Below are 20099 nucleotides of genomic sequence, written 5' to 3'. Positions count from 1 at the left end.
CAGTCACTGTGTGAAGCCCTTCCCATGGGAAATCTCATGAGCGCCTCATGAAGTGGGTTAGTGGAATCCACATGTGCATTTAACTCACAGGCACATACAGGCATTCAGCAAAATTTAAAAGAAAAGAAGAAAGTAAGAAATATAAGGTACAGAAGGTCCCACCAATTATTCTTCTCAATGAACCCATGCCCCCAAGTGACCTGGATGAGAGATGAGAACATGCCCTTCCCTCAATATCAGTCCTCATGTGCTGCTTACCATGAGCATTGTGTTGATGGGGATTCCAGTGGTCAATGGTGTTTTTCAGTATACAGTGGTCCCTACATGTCTTGTTTATGGGAGGTAGAACTGTCAATAATTTGAATATTTTCCATTTTTATCTTTCACACCAACTTCAGAAACAAGCCCCTATTTAAAAGGCAACTCTATGGGGTGCCTGGCTGGCTCAGTCAGTGGAGCACTTGACTCTTAATCTCAGGGCTATGAGTTTAAGCCCCACACTGGGCATGGAACCTACTTTAAAATAATAATAATAATAAATAATAAAAATTTTAAAAATAAAAATAAAAGGCAACCTACTCAATAATGATTATCCCCATTTAACAGATGGCACTTGGTAGCTACTGAGAAACTTGCCTGAGGCCTCATGGCTTGTAAGAGAAATGGAAAGATTTATCCTGGTTCAAATCCAAGTCTTTCCTAACTTTGAGTCCACGTTCTTTTTTTTTTCTTTTACCGTTTTTTATTTAAAATCAATTTAATTAACATATAGTGCATTATTATTTTCAGAGGTAGAATTTAGTGATTCATCAGTTGCATATAATACCCAGTGTTCATTACCTCAAGTGCCCTCCTTAATGTCCATCACCAGTTACCCCAACCCCCCATCCACCTCCCCTCTAGCAACCCTGTTTGTTTTAGTTAAGAGTCTTTTATGGTTTGTCTCCCTTTCTGATTTCACCTTATTTTATTTTTCCTAGCCTTTCCCTATGTTCATCTGTTTTGTTGCTTAAATTCCACACATGAGTGAAATCATATTATATTTGTCTTTCTCTGACTGACTTACTTAGCTTAGCGTAGTATCTTCTAGTTCCATCCATGGCATTGTAAATGGTAAGATTTCATTCGTTTTGATGGCTGAGTAGTATTCCATCGTATATATATATATATATATATATACCACATCTTCTTTAATCATTCATCTGTCGATGGACATCTGGGCTCTTTCCATAGTTTGGCTATTGTGGACATTGCTGCTATAAACATTAGGGTGCAGGTGCCCCTTCAGATCACTACATTTCTATGTTAGAGGTAGTGCAATTGCTGGGTCATAGGGTAGCTCTATTTTTAACTCTTTGAGGAACTTCCATACTGTTTTCCAAAGTGACCGTACCAGTGTGCAGTCCCACCAACAGTGTAAGAGGGTTCCCCTTTCTCCACATTCTCACCAACATCTGTTATTTCCTGACTTGTTAATTTTTGCCATTCTGACTGGTGTGAGGTGGTATCTCATTGTGGTTTTGATTTGTACTTCCCTGATGCCGAGTGATGTTGAGCATTTTTTCATGTGTCTGTTGGCCATTTGTATGTCTTCTTTTTGAGTCCACATTTTTAATCTTTAAATCATTAGACTAAATATCCACCACACACTCCAACTAAACTGGCAGATCTAAGGACCTGTGGAAACTTTTAGAGAGTGGCCCTTGCTGTTCTTGCTTCCCTCCTGAATGACCCCAGATGTATTATTCTTGGCCACATGATTTGTACTCCTATTTAATCTTCAAGACTTGGTTCAAGTGATGCCTCCTGGGTAAAGCTTTCTCTGGTCTTACCAGTAGAGGTGGTCATTCCTCTGTACTCTCAAGGGTTCACTATCTGCCATGTTGAAAGGTTTGTGTTTACACGCTTTCCTTCCTAAGTAGACTGTAAGCAGCTTGAAGGCAAGGGTTCCACTGTGTTCTTCTCGAAAACTCTAGCACTGACACAATTCCTGGTGGCATAGCAGATGCTTAATAGATGTTCATTCCTGGAATTGTCTGGAGATGGGTGAGCTGCTGTGGGCTGAAGTGGGAGAGGAAGTTGCCGGAGAAAGTTTGAAAATACCTGTCTTAGATGTATCATATGACCTCACTGATATGAAGAATTCTTAATCTCAGGAAACAAACTGAGGGTTGCTGGAGTGGTGGGGGGTGGGAGGGATGGGGTGGCTGGGTGATAGACATTGGGGAGGGTATGTGCTATGGTGAGCGCTGTGAATTGTGTAAGACTGTTGAATCACAGATCTGTACTTCTGAAACAAATAACGCAACATATTTTAAGAAAAAAGAAAAAGAAGAAGATAGCAGGAGAGGAAGAATGAAGGGGAGTAAGTCAGAGGGGGAGACGAACCAGGAGAGATGATGGACTCTGAAAAACAAACTGAGGGTTCTAGAGGGGAGGAGGGTAGGGGGATGGGTTAGCCTGGTGATGGGTATTAAAGAGGGCACGTTCTGCATGGAGCACTGGGTATTATGCACAAACAATAAGTCATGGAACACTGCATCAAAAACTAATGATGTAATGTATGGTGATTAACATAACAATAAAAAATTAAAAAAAAGAAAATACCTGTCTTAGAGGTTCTCCAGGAACATGTAATCAATCTTTTTTTTTCCCCCCGAGACTTCAGTGAAATGCTTATGAGTATTTACTACAAACCAGATACTGTCCTAAATTCTTCTCATGTATGCTATTTAGTTTTCACGACAACCCCTATGAGGTCGATATATAGATATTTTACAGACGAGGCAACTGAGGCTAAGAGAGGCTCATTAATTTGTCCAAGGTCACATAGCAAGTAAGTGTGGGCGAGGACACCAGAACCCACATTCCTTACTACCTCACTACACTTGCTTTCTATATATTCACTTCAATTCCTGCCATCACAAGGCTTATAATCCTGAGTCTTGTTCTGCAGGGAGATGGCCCCATCCCCCATTCTGTGCAGTTATAGTTATAGTTACAGTGGAAGAGTTTACGCTTAAGTCTCCCTACAACCTCCTCCTCATCTGCCTTGGTCCTTCAGTGCAGCCAGAGAGGAAAGGGCTTGGTGGGAGAGAATCAGGCAGGGCTGGCCAACACAGGCCTCTAGGCTCTTCACATGGTGGTGAACATTTTCTCCAGCTTTTATTTTTTTCCCCTAACATTTCCCTAGTTTTAAGGTTTCCCTTCACACTGTCTTGCAATTCTTAAGGAACCAATGGAGAATATAGTCCAAGACAGAAGTTACATTTTTTTTTAAAAATAAGGAATAATAACATAAACCAATCAAAAATCTGTCAACAGTGGTATTTCTGGTGTTGGCAGCTATACACCCATACAGACACTGGGGTTTTTTTCATGGACGTAGAGTAATTTAAGTGTAGACACCACAGGCGATGAATTGCACAAAGAAAACCCTGTCCATAATTCTGAGTTAATAACAATGGTCAGTGTTTGATGTTGATACAAATGAGGCCAAAGGAAGAAAAAGCCACATTCATGGGCTGTTGGAGTGTCTGGCCTCTAAACGATTGGCTCAAGGAACATAACACATTTTAGTTCTGGTAGGAAAAGCAGGGTTCTATCCTACCAAGAACAAAATAAGTCTTGCAATAATTTAAAAATATATATTTGCAATACATATGCATTTAAATATATAACCTAATTATTTACTTCACATCTAATTAAAGAGTAAGTGGGAACTCTGGCTTAGAGCTAAGAACACCATTGTGTTTTGCTCTTTGGAAAAACTGAGCTAACACCAAGGCAACTCAACTCCTTAAACATTGCATGCTACATTAACATTTCATAGAAGTCAAATTCCTCTCTGGCCTGTTTCCTTGTCTGTAAAATGGGGAAATTGGATAATACAATATCACAATCTCATTCCAGTTCCTGACGGTTATGTCTTCTTTTCCTAGCACCTGAATTCGGAATAATCCTGGATTTAAATCTCAGCATGGCAAGTTGCTTTAATTTCAGAGGTTCAGGATTTTTTTCTCTGAAAAGTACATGATAATTAAAAAAATACATTTAAAAATTTTTAATAAAAAATGTTGAAACATACAGACAATAAAAAATATATTTTGAACTTCTGTATGCTCACCACTTAGATTCAACAATTATTTTCATTTTGTTCTATTTGTTTTACCCTGTGTTCTTTATCGAACCATTTAAGGTAAAGTATGGAAATCAGGACACTTGATTCCTAAACACTTCTGCATGCATCTCAAAAAATTAAAAGGTTTTCCTATATAACTAGAGTACCATTATCACACTTAACAAAGTTAATAAACAATTCCTTGACATCAAGTTCATGATACCCAATCCACGTTCAGATTTCCCCTTTTGTCTCAAAATTCTATTTTACACATTAGTTTCTTCAAACCAGGCTTCAGTTAAGAGCCAGGCACTGAATTTGGTTGTTATATCTGTTTCTAAAGTCTCCTTATAAAATAAAATTTTTTGAAGGATAACATATACATAGAAAAAAGCACAAATCTAAATTTTATGGCTAGAAGCATTTTCACCTAGTTGAACAGATCCACAAAACCTCTACCCAGATCCAGAAACAGATGATGATAACACCCCAGAAATGCTTTAGTGCTCTCTTCCATTTACAGCTCTCCAATGAGAGGGTAAACACTACCATGACTTGTAATACCGTAGATTAGTTGTGCCTGTTTGGAAGATTATATAAATGAAATCAGGTAATATATATTCTTTTATGTCTGGCTTTTGTCACTCATTCTGTTTCTGAGATTTATCATGTTGTTACATACAGCAGTTTCGTGTGTGTGTGTGTTGGGGTAATTTTTCATTTTCCATCAGGCTATTCCAACATATGAATAGACCACAAACTATTTTTGCTCATGCTGATGAGCATTTGGCCTGTTTCCACTTTGGGGCTATTACAAATAGTGCTCCTATGAACATTCTTGTGTAGGTCTTTTTATGGGATGTATATCCAGGAGTGGAACTGCTGGGTCATGGGGTATGTGTATGTTCAGCTGCAGATGATACTGCCAAAGAGTTTTGCAGATTAATTGCTTAGTTTTCTTCCTCAGAGATTTGTATAAATGTGATAGAATGTCTTTGACTTCTGCATTTATCACTTCCTCTTAAATCCTCTTAACCTCTATATTAACTTATTGATTGAAAAAAATTACTCATTTTCCTTTTCTCTTAAAGCATTTATCTGCCCTCAAGATCCTATTTGATCTTCAAGACTTGGTTCAAGTGATGCCTCCTGGGTAAAGCTTTCTCTGGTCTTACCAGTAGAGGTGGTCATTCCTCTGTACTCTCAAGGGTTCACTATCTGCCATGTTGAAAAGTTTGTGTTTAATGCTTTCCTTCCTAAGTAGACTGTAAGCAGCTTGAAGGCAAGGGTTCCACTGTATTCTTAAAAACTCTAGCACTGACACAATTCCATTCCACACAAATACATGTATGCATGTATTTTTGGTGTAAAACAATAACATTTATTTTGCTTATGAATCTATAATTCAAGTAGGGTTTGGCATAGTGAACTTTTCTCAAAATAAACTTTATATAGTAGAATAGATTTAAATATACATAAAAGTTGGGAAGACAGTACAGAGCACCTAGCCAATATTGATACATTATTATTAACTGAAGTCAATACTTTATTCGGATTCCCTTAGTTTTTACCTGTATCTTTTTTTTCTGTTTGAGGATACCATCCAGGATGCCACATTACATTTAGTCTTCATGTCTCCTTATGTTCCTTTTGGCTCTAACAATTTCACTGACTTCTCTTGTTTTTGATGACTTTTGACAGTTTTGAGGAGAACTGTTCAGATGTTTTTAAGAATGTCCCTCCATTGGAATTTGTCTGTTGTTTTTCTCATTAGCATGTAGTTATGGGTTTTTGAGATAGAGATCACAGACGTAAAGTGCTATTTACATTACATCATACCAAAGGTACATATTATTAACATGACTTAGCACTTTGGATATTGGCCTTGATCATCTAGCTGAGGTAGTAGTGTATGTCATATTTCTCCACTGTGAAATTTCTATGCTTTGCCCTCCCCTTTTCATACAGTACTCTTTGACGGAAATTACCATGCAAAGCCTACATTTAAGGAGTGGAGAGTTATGCTCCACCTCCTTAAGGGCAGAAAATCTACATAAATCACTTAGAATTTTTCTGCATGAGAGAGTTCTCCTCTCCCCATTCATTTATTTGTCCAATCATTTATTTATGTCAGTATGGGACTCATGGATATTTTATACTTTGGTTATAATCCAATACCAATTTGTTTATTTATCGCTGAAATTATTTCAGCTTTGGCCATTAGGAGCTCTTTCAGTTTGCTCCTATGTCCTTTTAACATATCCCCTAATTGTGGGTTTTGTTTTGTTTTGAGCACTCCCTTTCTGGCACAATCTATCTCATGCCCAGTCCTAGAATCATCCCATTTCTCCAAGAACCTTAGCTCCCTTTTATTGGAGAATGGTATTAGAAACCAAGATCTGGGCACTAGGTGTGCTCATTGCTATTGTGGTGTCATCACTTCTAGGCTCTTGTACTAATAAAGCAAGGAAATATGTGTGTACAAACACGTATCTTTACATGCCAATATATTTCTATGTATATATCCATCTGTATTAAGTGAACATATCTATATTAGGCTAAACATTTGTTTATACTGATGTCTCCAACTCTAATCCGTTGACACAAGGATTATAGTTTTCTTCACTGCCTATCTGTAACCACCCATTTCAGCAACAAGAAACCTGTCTCTACCATCCACCATCCATTGTTCAATTCCAATACACATGTACAGTGACTTCAGAATTGTTAACTCATACTCCTATGGGAAACAACTTTGTTAACTACAGTACAGTTCTTATGTGTGATTCCTTTTGCCTTCTGTCTCATAGACTGATTTCCAAATCTACTTAGGTCAGCACCTTTCCCCCATCACCTTCAAGAGGTTGATTCATATATTCATCACAGTCTGTATTCCATCTTGGGATCCTCCAATTTTCTAAATAATTTTTAGAAATGTTCATGCAGGTGCCTGGGTGGCTCAGTTGGTTGGGTGTCTGTCTTTGGCCTAGGTCATGATCCTGGAGTCCCAGGATCTAGTCCCATGTCAGGCTCTCTGCTCGGCAGGGAGTCTGCTTCTCCCTTTGACCCTCCCCACTCTCGTGCTTTCTCTCACACTCTCTCTCTCAAATAAATAAATAAAATATTTTTTTTTTTAAAGAATGTTCATGCACTAAGGTTCACCCTGTATGCTATAAAATTCTATGGGCTTTTATCAATGCAAATGTCATATATTCACTATTTCAGTATCATACAGCATAATTTCACCATCCTAAGCCCCTCCACCCCCATTTTGCATTTTGCAAAAATTTTCTTCCAGTCTGTGACATTTCATTCTCCTAACAGTGCCCTTTGTGGAGCAGAAGTTTTTAATTTCAATAAAGTTTAATTGATCAATTTTTTTTTCTTTTGTGGATCATGTTTTTGTTGTTATATTGAGAAACGCATTCCCAAAACCAAGGTCATGTAATTTTTTCTCTTGTCTCTCTTAGAAGTTTAACAGTTTTACATTTCACATTCAGGTCTATGATCCACTTTGAGTTAAATTCTGTGTAAGATGTAAGGTTTATGCCTAGGTTCAATTTCTACATATGAACATCCAATTGTCCCAGTACCATTGTTGAAAAGACTATTCTTTCTCCATTGAATTATCTTTGTACTTTTGTCAAAAGTCAATTAACTATCTTTGAATGGGTCTGTTTCTTTTTTTTTTTTTATTCTGTTCTGTTAATTCATATGTCTGTTATTTCACCAATGCCATCCTGTCTTGACTACTGTAGCTTTATAGCAGGTCTTAAAATTGGATAGTGTGATTCTTCCAAGTTCATTCTTCTTCAAAATTGACAGTATATATTTTGAAATTAGTTCTTGTATATCAAAATTTTTCCCTGAGTTCTTCATCCCTCCTTCCATATTCTATTTTTCTCTCATCATCTAATTTCTGAATTTTTAAAATTCAAATTTATGTTGTACTTTTATAGTTTATAAGACCTTAAATTTGTGTGGCTAGTTTTGAACTATTCTGTTATAGTTTTCATCTGTTTTGCATGTTTTCATTGTTTCATCTCTCTCTTGCATGTTTTCATTGTTTCTAGAAGGGTTATTATACCTCTTACTATTTTTTTTATTTTTCTTATGAAAAAACACGTTGTATGTGCTTCAACCATAATCTTTTTGGTTGCTTATTTCTTAAATGAAAGAAATTCCTATAGTTTTATGAGGGAGGGGTGGGAAGTGATAGCTTTCTTAGCTTCAAGAGTCTAAAGTTCATCCTTGTTTTTTCTTTTGCACAAACTAATGAAAAACATGGCCTTGGATTTTCTAAGATCTAACTCTTCTGGTGTTTTCTCACTTTTCATCAAGAAGTTCTCTTTTCATTTCTACTGTTGTTCCTGTTCTGATCAACTATACTCAGGAGTTTCTTATCAATGCTAGGCCTGTCTTTGAAAAAGAGCCCTGTTTTTGTTAGTTTGAAGAATTTATAGGGCTTGGAATACTCCAAGTACTATCAGTCATTATCACATCATGGTTTTTTTGTACTTACCATGAATTGGATCTAATCCAACTCCCTTCCATTTTTGGCGGCTTTTCTCAGGTTGGCCACTGTGTTTTCCAATGAGTACATCCTGGTTATTTAAGCGATCTCCTGTTCTCAGAGTCATAAGAATTTCAGATGGCTTCCCTCTGCTTCGTCCCACACAGATGAGATAATACAACAGTCTTGTAACCATCAGTTGTTTTTTTGCTGCATACTTAGGGGTTTACTAAAATACTTTGTCAACTACTTTTATTATGGATGTTGTGTATGTCTTTGGTTTTGCTATCCTAGTTGTTCAGCATTTTTTAATTTGGGAGAGGATTTTCAAATATTAAACCAACCTGGTCTTCCTTGAATAATCCAAACTTGGTTGTAATATATCCTTTTCATGTACTACTAAATTCACTTTGCTAATATTTTGTTAGAAAATTCATATAAATATTCATGAAATATGTTGGTTTATATTTTTTTGAAATGTTCTTGTTGGATTTTGCTATGAAAATTATATTGTCCAAATGACAAATGTCTATTCTTTTTGTAGAATGAATTTATGTTAAATTGATATTATTGGCTCCTTAAAACTTTGGTAGAATTCACTAGCGAAGCCATCTGAGTCTAGATTGTTTGGTGGAATGTTTTAATTAAAGATTTAATTTCTTTAATAGATATAGGACTATATAGATTTTCTACCCCTCCTTGCCTCAGTTTTAAATTCCACTTAATCTTTAAATTCATTGAACTAACGTTCTTCAAAATCTACTCTTATTATCACTTTAATGTGTAAAATCCATAGATATGTCCTCCTTTTTATCCTTCATATAGGCAATTTGGTCTTCTTTCTTTTTTGTTTTCTGATCAGTCTTGCTAGTTTTTGTAATTTTATTATGTCAAGAATGAAAGTCTGGCTTTCCAGAGTTCTTAAACATTATATATATGTTTCTATTTCATATGCTTCTGCTCTTACTGATTTCCTTCCTTCTACGTTTTTGTTCTTTTTCTAGCTTCTTAAGATGGGTACTTTCATCAAGATTTTATCTGGGCGATGGGTATTAAGGAGAGCATGTGTGGCGATGAGCACTGGGTGTTATATGCAACTAATGAATCGTTGAATACTACATCAAAAACTAATGATGTATTATATGTTGGCTAAATGAACATAATAAAAAAAACTAGAAAAAAAGATTTTATCCTTATTTCTTTTTAAATATATGATCATATACATATATCATAAATTGAATAATATAACTTAAAAGGCTATCCATTTTCTTCTGAGCATGGCTTTGGCTGCAATCCATACATTGTGATATACTATGTGTTTATTAACATTCAGAAAATGTTTTCCAATTTCCCCTATGGTATGTTCTTTGACTCAGACGTTATTTTGAAGTATATTACTCAATTTCCAAATATTTTGAAATTTTCTAGTTATTGTTTTCTTATTGACTTCTTGAATATTTCTACTGTGGCCAGAGAAAATACTCCATATGATTTCAACCCTTTGATATTTTTGAGACCTGCTTTGTAGACCAGTGCTTGATAAAGGTTTCATATGTACTTGAAAAAAATGTTTATTCTACATTTTTCTGGTTGCAGTGTTTTCTAGGTATCAATTAGGTCAGGTTTGCAAACTTTGCTATATTGTTCCATATTATTATTAATAGTATTTCATATTGTTACTTATAATAGTCTAGATTGTTACAAATGATTATATCTCCTTAACCTATTAATTACAAAAACAGTATTTTAACTATGAATGTAAACTTGTCTATCCTTTTAATCCTGTCAATATTTGCTTTATGTATTGTCAGGCTATGTTTTTAGAAACATACAAATACAAATTCTTTGTATCTTTCTGGTGTATTTATTCCTTTGTCATTTTTAAATAGCCCTCTTTATCTCCAGTAATGTTATTTTTTAAAAAGTCTATTTTATGGGGGTGCCTGGGTGACTCAGGCGGTTAAGCGTCTGCCTTCAGCTCAGGTCATGATTCCAGGGTCCTGGGATCGAGCCCTGCATCAGGCTCCCTGCTCAACGGGGAGCGTGCTTCTCCCTCTCCCTCTGCTCCTCCCCCCACTCAGGTTCTCTCTCACTAGCTCTGTGTGCTCACTTGCTCTATCTCTCAAATAAATAGATAATCTTAAAAAAATAAAAGTCTATTTTATGTAGTATTAATAAAGCCACACCATCCTTCTTTTGGTTAGTATTTTCATGGTATCTTTTCTATCCTTTTACTTACAATTTTTCTCTATCTTCTTGTTTAATGTTTGTCTTTGTAAAAAGCATATAATTATTGTTTGTTTTTTATCCACTCTCTTTTAAGTGGAGGATTAATCCATTTACATATACAGTAGTTACGATATTTTTGTGTTTAAGAGCATCTTATTATTTGTTTTCTCTTTGTCTCATTTGTTCTATATTCCTTTTTCTTTCCCTTTATCCCTCATTTGAATTAACCATATTTTTCTTTGTGTCATTCTATGTCCTTTCTCCCTCTATTAGGTTATTATATTTTCTGTTCTTTTTAGAGGTTATCCTACAGGTTGCAACATGCATCCTTGATTTAATAAGGATATAAACATTAGTGCTATTATCACTTCCTGGATAATTCAAAGATCTTAGACCATTTAAACTCCATTGACCCTCCCAACTTTTTGCTACTGTTTCTATCTTAAGCTTCTTTTAATCTACAACAGTCAACTCCCATCTCTTTCATGACATTGATTTTTGGAAGAGACCAAGGCAGTTGTCTTATAGAATGTTCCATCTTTAGGATTTACTTGTTCCTCTTGGTTTCATTTAACTTGGTCCTCTAACCTGTCTACTCTTGGGAAATCAAAAGTGAAATGTAGCTAAATTAGATGTAGGGGAGACATACTTAGCAACAATACTTTATAGCCAATGCTTTGAATTTTATATTGTCACATCATGGACACAGTAATTCTAACCTTGAAAAATTGTTGTATGGATTAAATGAGATGGCATATGTCAAGCGTCTATGATGCTATCTGATACATAGTAGGTAAAGAGCAGAGTTTCTCAACCTCAGCACTATTAACACTCTGGACCAGATAATTTTCTGTTGTGGGAGCTGTCCTATGCATTGTAGGATGTTCTGTGCATTAGCAGCATTCCTGACCTCTACCCATTATATACCAGTAGCATACTCCAGTTGTCACAACCAAAAATATCTCCAGACATTTCCAAGTGTCCTCTGGGTGGGGGGTGGGGGGAACTGGTTCCACTTCAGAACCATTAGTATAGAACAAAAACCCAAGTATTTGATAAGTATTCCACAAGTACTTACTATCATGCCTTGTGCAAAGCTTTGAGATTAAGACCTAATGAAACATGATTTCTGACTTCAACATACTCGTGGTTTTGGAGAGAGACAATAGGCAAGTAGGGAATTAACAGATGGTATGATAACTGCTGTGATAAGGGCAATCAGTGTTGTATGTGAGGAGAGGCAGGCAACTCAGTCTGCAGCAGAGGCACTTTCATGGAAGAACAGAGAACTCTGATTTGACAACTGAGGGACAGAATTCTCTCCCCTTTAAGGCTCAAGAGATCAAATCAATAAAGCCCATTCATAATGAAAATCAATACTTCAGAAATGAATTATCAAAACCCATATAATTTTCAGGCTATATTTCAGAGTATGATCAATAAAGATGAATCTACTACCAAATAGAGAGACACAGGTAAGGTAAGTCAGGAGTGAGCACTGCAGATGGCACAATCAGCCATCTCTTTCTTCAGTTGTTAGCAGCAAATATGTTATATTTTCCCATTCTATAGCTCTCAGTCTGTTTGGGGACAGACTGGATAACTAACACCAGATTAACACGTCAGAATAATGTTATACACACCCTCTCTCGTTGACATTGGAAAGCCTTGACTAAGGAGGCCCATCCAACTGTGCATGCTGGTCCAGCCACCCATACTTTTCATTCTTCTTCCTGCCCAAGTACTTCTTTAGATCACTTGCAGTATAAATCAGAGACTGGTTAGCTGTTCACTAATTCTGCTTCCTCTATTTCCTGGGCATATAGCTTGATTAAGTTTCCTAGCCTCTTCTGCAGCTTACTGTGGACATGTGAACAATTTCTAATCCAAGGTATGTAATACTGGAAGTCATATGTACTCTTTCCAGGTCTGGCCCATAAAAACCTCCCATATGTAATCCTTCATGCTGTCTTCCCTTCCAGTGGCTTGATTCAGATACCCATTGGTACCTTGGTAGCCAAGGTTTAAAGATGGCAGAGCTGAGGAGTGAAAAGAACCTGTGTTCCTGAGTCTCCCCTTGGAGGAGGGAGGCCCAGCAACCAAGAATGCCCTTATTGGGTTGGATATGAATAAAAAGTAAACTTCTGTGTTAAGCCATGAGATTTGCGGGTTTATCGAGTACAGTAGCAAGCATTAGCCTCCTAATACACCAAAGTAAAGAAATAGCCAGGTTTACCCTGCAGTTGTAAGCCCCTCAGTCCCGCAGACATGCATGGTACTTCTGCCCTCTAAGTGGGGCCTGTCCCCACTGTGTTCACCAAGCCAAAGAAAAGCACTTTTTGCCAGCATATTTCACCGATATTCCCTGGAGTTAGGTGGGTATGTGAGAGGCCATTTGCAGGGCCATTGCTAAAGATCACACTTCATCTAATGTCCACAGCACAGAAGCATGAAAGGGCATGGGCTTTGATGTCAGACAGATGTGGCTCTGAATCTTGGCTACCCCCCCCCAACCCCTGACAATTCTTTGGCTTCATCTCCCTGGGCCTCTGTTTCTTCATCTGCAAAATGAGAGTAATAAAACCTCGTAGGGATTTAGTGGGGATAAAACAACAGATAGCATATAAAACATCGGCATAGTTCCAAGCATGTCCAAGGTACTCAATTATCAATTAGTTCCCTCCCAACAATCATGAAATGAATAAATCAGGAGTTTATTTACCCTTCTAATCAGAAGACTAAGCAAGAGGTGGCCTTTTCACAAAGAACTATATATTTACTCTTCCATAGAAATGTTTAATACCTCATACAAAGGAACCAGGTTCAACAAATACTTTTATTTTTCCCTTGGTCTAAATAAGGAGAATTTAAGTTTCAAGAAACTTAAAAATATAAGCGTAAACAGAGGCAGCATTCATTATTTTTAGAACTCTTTCCCCTTATAAGAAATAAATGTCATATTTTTAAACCAACAACAGAACATAGTGACCTTTGACCCAGATGGAGAGCAATAAAGGAGACGGTTCACACAAAGCAGGGGGAGTACAGGGTTTTGCTGGATAATACTCGTGTCGCCCCAGGTCCAATGAGTCCAAGGGAAAAGATGGCAGATCACAAAGCAAACACGTTGGTGGCAGGCCCTCCACCTGACCCAAGCCCATCTCTGTAGCTGAGATTTGGCAACAGGACAGGTAAATGGAGCAGGATCCTTCTAGGGAGGCTGGTGGAGCAGTGAGCTGTCGCAGCCCTGTGCCCCAACTGCAGGGACAAGAGGCTGAAATGTCAGGCCAACCAGGATGCGGAGGGAAACATGGAAGAGAGCCGCCCACTGGCATGACTGAGTGCTCTTGGGGACAGGCCCCACTTAGAAGGCAGGAAGCAAATATCCAGATGTTATGAGCTGCCAGGTGTGATTAACTGAGGAAAGGTGATGCTGCCCACTTAACCACCTGAGCAGCAGCCCCATCCGAGTGACCCAAGAGGTTTCTGCAGATGCATTAATCATCAAAACCAGGGGAGGCTCCATCCATCTCCATCCCCACTGCTCTTCGTCTCTCCCTCTGACAGTCAGAAGAGCAGCCTATTTTTAAACCCTAGCACCACATTCCCTCATGGAAACATGGGGGCTTCCTGACACAGGCTGATGCTCAGCGGAAATGCAGGCACACTGAAGGGCCTGCCCACTCTCCCACCCTTCCTCTCCCTAGAGGGGCAAAGGCTGCTTGGGGACAGCGAATATCTAACACCGGCCTCCATGACAGTGAAACCGACTGCCAGCTTCCACCCTCGGCAAAAGGGAAGAGGCTTGGGCAAGAACCAGCCCCATGTACAGATATCAATAGCAACAGCTCAAGCCTGGGAAGAAGAAAAATAAACCCCAGATGCCAATTCTAGCATCTTTTAAAGTAAAAGAGTTTAAAAAACATAAAAGAAAGAAAAAGAGCTTAAAAGGATCTCAGTGTCTCTTTAACATGTATCTAACGTGCTTTAAATAAAATAGCAAACATTTCATTAAGCATCGGAGACTTTTTCTTGGCAAGGTCGCAATGAAGACAATTTACCAAAAAAAAAAAAAAAAAAAAAAGAAGAAGAAGAAGAAGGAGACTTTTCAAGAAAGGAGGTTGTATTGTACTTACAATCGCTCCAGCTGCTTCAGATCCTGGAAGGCGCCTCTCTCAATGACGCTGACCTGGTTGTCTTCCAGATGCCTAGAACCACAGAAACAGCAGCGGTCAAGGACAAGGGGCCTCAGGGGTCCTGGCGCTAGGCTTCAGGCCCGGCAGCCAGGGCCACTCGGCCCCTCCCACAACACTCTGCCCTGCCCCCCACCCCCCAGCCGGGATCAGTCTGGTGGGACAAGATAATTCACATGCCAGCTTGGTGTCACGGTAACCAGGGTTTCGCCGCCTGCACACTTCTACCTGACAGATTGGTTTCCATGCCTCTATTTTAAGAATGTTCTCAGCAAATGTCCCCCCAAGCACTGCAGGATGTTGCACAGAAAAGGAAGAGGTAAAAGCTGCTTCTTATAAAAACCACACATATATTCAGCATCTCTTCCCTTGGAGCTCCCTCCTCTAAGGATGCAAAAATACTTCATTAAAAAGGGCCTTCTCTGTGTACTCTGTCTCTGGGTCACCTAGTAGAAAGGGTGACCCTACTGTTGGACAACTGCCTGTACTAGGAACTCTCCTCACCCGGGGCCTGGCTGTTCCCAACGTGAGGGTGATGGTCACAAAAGCTAGTCCAGTCACAGTCTCTGCTGACCTCTAAAGTCCTCCATGCAGATGATTAAAAACCTAAACACTTTGCTTAAGTGAGGTTGTTTCAAGCATGTGGCATACCCTAAGAATTGAGTATACAATGAAACATTTGTTTCCCTAACTTAAAACACACACACACACACACACACAACGGCAGCTTAAACAGGATTAGCTAGGCTAAGGGAAACAATGAGGGAAGAGAAGCAATGAGGTTGCCCAGTTTCCATCCAGGACGAATCCTGCTGGCTGAATGAGACTTAGGGCGATGCAGTTGTGTTTGAAGGATGTGTCCTTGGAAGTTGGAGTTTAAGAAGGGCTGTGGGTGCCCCTGGATTACAAAGGAGGAGAGGTGCCCTGAGCACCTGAAGGAAAAACAGAAGGATGGAAGGCAGCTTTAAGGAAGGTTGGCCTTCATTTCAAAATGATTCCATCCATTGCTTGCCCACCACCTCTGAGGCATTTCATAACCCCTGTACTTCTTGGGATTAACACTTGGGTCCTTGTGTTTATTTTCAAGTCCATCGTCCCCACTATGCCAAGGGACTAAGAAGGTAAGAACTTCTGTTCGTTATCATACTCCTCGCCCTACCACACTTGCCTAGCACAGTAGCCACTTAATAAAGGCTTTTGAATAATGAAAAACTAAAGATGCCTTGGGGCTACATAACATACTGATTTTCTATCAAGGAAAAGGCTAGTCTAGGACATAAGAAGTGTCTGACTCAGACAATCAGAGTGATAAGGGTATTTTGTTTGGGTTCAATGATATTTTACATTTTTTTGTGAGTTTTTCACAAACAATTAAAAATCAATATCACACACACATATCACAAAAGAAACTTCTTTTGAAAATTCAGCTCCTGTGTTTCCAAATACCAACAATTGGTGGGAACTGAGTATGGGGTCAGGCAAGGCACACAGGCCCCTCAGTCTGCCTCAGTCCTCACCCACTCCAGTTCATACATTCATGTCCCTCTGGCCCCTTACAGGCTTCTTACTTAACAGATATGGACATCATGGAGTAGGGAGGCTAAGAGACTCATCCAGGGAGAAATTATTTGGATAAAGTCATACAGCCAGCTAGGATAGACTCTCTAACCCCCCAGTCTGGTGTGCTTGTCAAATCTGGTATAAAAACCCCTGTTCTGCTTTCTTACCAGCAGATGGTGTGGCACTGGACTATCTAGTCGACCTCTCAGGGACTCTTGTTTCCTTATTTAGAAAATTTAAAAAAAAAATCTCATAAGTTCTTGTGAGGATAAAAATGGAAGAGAGTGTGTAAATTATCTAGTCCAGGATCTGGAGTACAGTTAGAGGCTTAATAAATGTTCTTTTTTCCTTCCCCTGTCTTTCTCTCTATTCTGCCATATGGCAAGGAAGGCCTTGGAATGGCAACAGACTCACACTAGCACATCTCGCTAAACAGGGAACCAGTTCAATATTAGTGACTACGGATTTGTTGAGCTGGGTTTTTACTATCAGTCAATCCATCACAGTGTTTGTTATTGTTAAGTTCCTAATTATAACAAGGAGCAACCCTAGAGTGACTGTGATATTCTTTTTTTTTTTTTTTTTTAAGATTTTATTCAATTGACAAAGAGAGTCACAGCGAGAGAGGGAACATAAGCAGGATGAGCGGGAGAGAGAGAAGCAAGCTTCCCACCAAGCAGGGAGCCCGATGCGGGGCTCGATCCCAGGACCCTGGGATCATGACCAGAGCCGAAGGCAGATGTTTAATGACTGAGCCACCCAGGCGCCCCTGAGTGTGATATTCTTGCTGGGTTTCTGAAGGAGTTTAACTCCAGTCTCCTATGATGAATTTTTTAGTTCTGTACTAATTAATCTAACACTATTACCTTCTTTCAGAAAGGGGAGTCAAAAAATGCAAATATATCTATATTAGATATCTGCCCCTTCTCTACTTTGCTCAGGCTCTGGGAGGCTAATTTTTATCACTTCAAGAAGCTTCTCTGACTCTAGTTTCCAGTTGAGTAAGCCAATGGAAGTCACCAGCAGAAAATGAGATGGTGGGATGGAGTGATATTCGGGGATTTATTCCTACCTCCTTCCCTGCCAAGTGACTTCAGATAGACTGTGTCCCTCTACCTAAGACCCCAGATCCTGTCAGGCAGTTCCTACCTTTGTGGGTTCAAAGAACCACTTCCTCTCACTGCTCCTTGAGGCCCAGAGAACTGTTGTGGCTCCCTGTTGCTAGTCCCAGGAAACCACACCATGTCTTCTTGGTTTCTCTTAACTTTGCCCACACCTTTGTAAATAATTCTTTATTTAGCTCTCCTTATTTGTCCTGAGTGAGTGTCATCTCTTTCCTGCTGGAGTCCTGGCTGGTAAGGTAGCTAGGGTCCCTTTCTAGACCTATCAGAGACCAGCCTAGTACCTGACTTTTAAAGGTGCAATAAATAATCAACATCTGATGAATGAATGAATGAATGAATGAATGAATAAAGAAGCTGTGAACCTTACATCCAGACTTCTAGGCTGAGATGCAATTCAGGAGCTTGGGCTAATGCCATTGATGTCACTCTCATTTTACTGACCAGATGCAGGAGGTCAGGGATCCAGGAAAGACTGGATGCCCAGAAGGGCTGTCCATGAGTCTGTTCTGAGTTAGAGACAGACAGACGGTGTTCAGCTCTTTTGGCATTGTTATTTTTTTAGTTTTAACACTGGATCAGAATTAGAAATCACCCCATGTGATGATGGCTGGGGAGGAGTTTAACTCTTTTATTAACCCCATTTGTGATAAAGCTGGCTCCCACATTGTGGGCATAGCAGAGTTCTTGCAACAGACTACTAAGAAAGGGAATATAATTGATAACACCAGAAGAGATCTTTTGCTACTCCCATCCTGTGGGAGAAAGAATTGTTATGGGCAATTCTTATATCTTCTCCTTGAATGTACTTTATTTGGGGAAAATTGCCTTTGGATGAGACCAAAGTTCCCCAATCTCCATTTTATCTGCTTTTGCCCATTCACCTGCACTGTATTAATAGTTCTGCATGGAAATAGGTGGCAAGCTCAAATTATTCAAGACTATTGAGTCTTTTCTGGCTTCACTATAAATTGTAAATAAGAAACAGATACAGGGAATGTGCCAAGGTGTGATGAAAGCTTTTCAAAAAAGATAGTTGTCTAGGTTACTCAGCTAAAAAGAATAGAGTGGGAGAAAATATGGTTTAAATGTCTGGGTATTTTACTGGTGTGAGAAAGCATTTCAGCTATCCCACCTAGCAGATTCTTTCACAGTAATAAAGGGCCACTAGAATGGGATTGTCTTTGAGTTGATAAGGAAGATAATGAAACACAATATATTAACAGAGTCTATAAAGGGGGGAAGGGGGAGTGTTTTGGTGTTGCTTATCAAAATAAGAAGAATGTGCCAATTAAAGGAAAGATAAACTGGAGTCAAAGGAATGTTTTGTAGACCATCCAGAGGATATTAATACAATCTTTTGTGATTATTTTAAACTTTCTATTTGCAGAGAGCAGATATGGAAACTGGAATTTTTATTAGCCTTTCTGATGTAATGGTAAGAAAATCAAAGGGTTTTCTTTTCTGACTTGGTTAGAAAATGAAGCATTAGGTGAAATTTGTGACTCCTATGAAAGGAAATCTCTCACAGATGCCGGGGGGGGGGGGGGGGGAAATGGAAACAAAGAGAGAAGTTAACTGTTTGTTTTTTAAGCTGTCACATGACCTGCAATCAGGAGTTTACCACCTCTATCTCTTCAATAAATGTTACTCTAAAACTGAGCCACGGAATCCCCTCAACCCATCCCAGTCTCAATTCTGTCCCACACATATCTCAGGAGAGCTGCCAGTCATTAGACATACACGTGACTGCTTAGGGCAGAAGACTCAGCAGAGGGTAGAGGCTCCCCCTTCTACCCCCACCACCTTCCTCCTGAGGATGGTGAGAGGAGTGTGGACATGCCACATCTGGAGAATGTATCAAGGGGAAAACATCTGCTGTCTGGAGGCCCACCATTCAGATCCTAGCGTCCGCACACACTGGTGTTCAGGGAAACTCAGGTAAGCCACTTATTTGCCCATCAGGGCTGCATTTTTAAGATGGGTAGACTATTTCCTCTTGGTTTTCTAAAATTTCTATAATGCAAATGGACAGCAGCTCTGCACAGAGGTTAGAAAACACACGTTCTGGGTTCTGACTTCTCCTTAGCATAGTTACCTGCCATGTGAAGCTGGGACAACTCAACCAACTGTGCCTGTTTCCTCTGGGCAGATAGGGGTTAATAACCACATAACACAGAGCTTGGTCTGCAACAGGTACCATATATACTTTGGTTATCATCACCATTGTCACCACTATCTACTTTTCAGTCAGAAAAGCAATGCTAGGCAAGTAATATTCCACAAGTTGCAGTGAGAATAAACAGACTTCATGAAAAATGATAAAATCATAAAGCATTATACATGCAACTGTGAGAATTAGG

At 39.0% G+C, this 20099-nt stretch overlaps 1 protein-coding gene across 1 annotated transcript in view; it reads right to left on the bottom strand.

The window, feature by feature from the left end:
- SLIT3 (slit guidance ligand 3) overlaps positions 1-20099 on the bottom strand; it is a 592929-nt gene that overhangs the window by 526376 nt on the left and 46454 nt on the right. The window contains exon 3 of the mRNA XM_025867066.2: positions 14999-15070. Within this exon, the coding sequence (XP_025722851.1) occupies positions 14999-15070 (72 nt within the window). The remainder of the gene's footprint in view (positions 1-14998; positions 15071-20099) is intronic.

This window comes from Callorhinus ursinus, unplaced genomic scaffold (assembly GCF_003265705.2).
Source record: "Callorhinus ursinus isolate GAN/ISIS: 27379988/994484 unplaced genomic scaffold, GSC_fseal_2.0 scaffold3, whole genome shotgun sequence".
In the NCBI taxonomy this organism is placed as follows: domain Eukaryota; kingdom Metazoa; phylum Chordata; class Mammalia; order Carnivora; family Otariidae; genus Callorhinus; species Callorhinus ursinus.
This window is presented reverse-complemented; position numbering and strand designations above follow the sequence as displayed.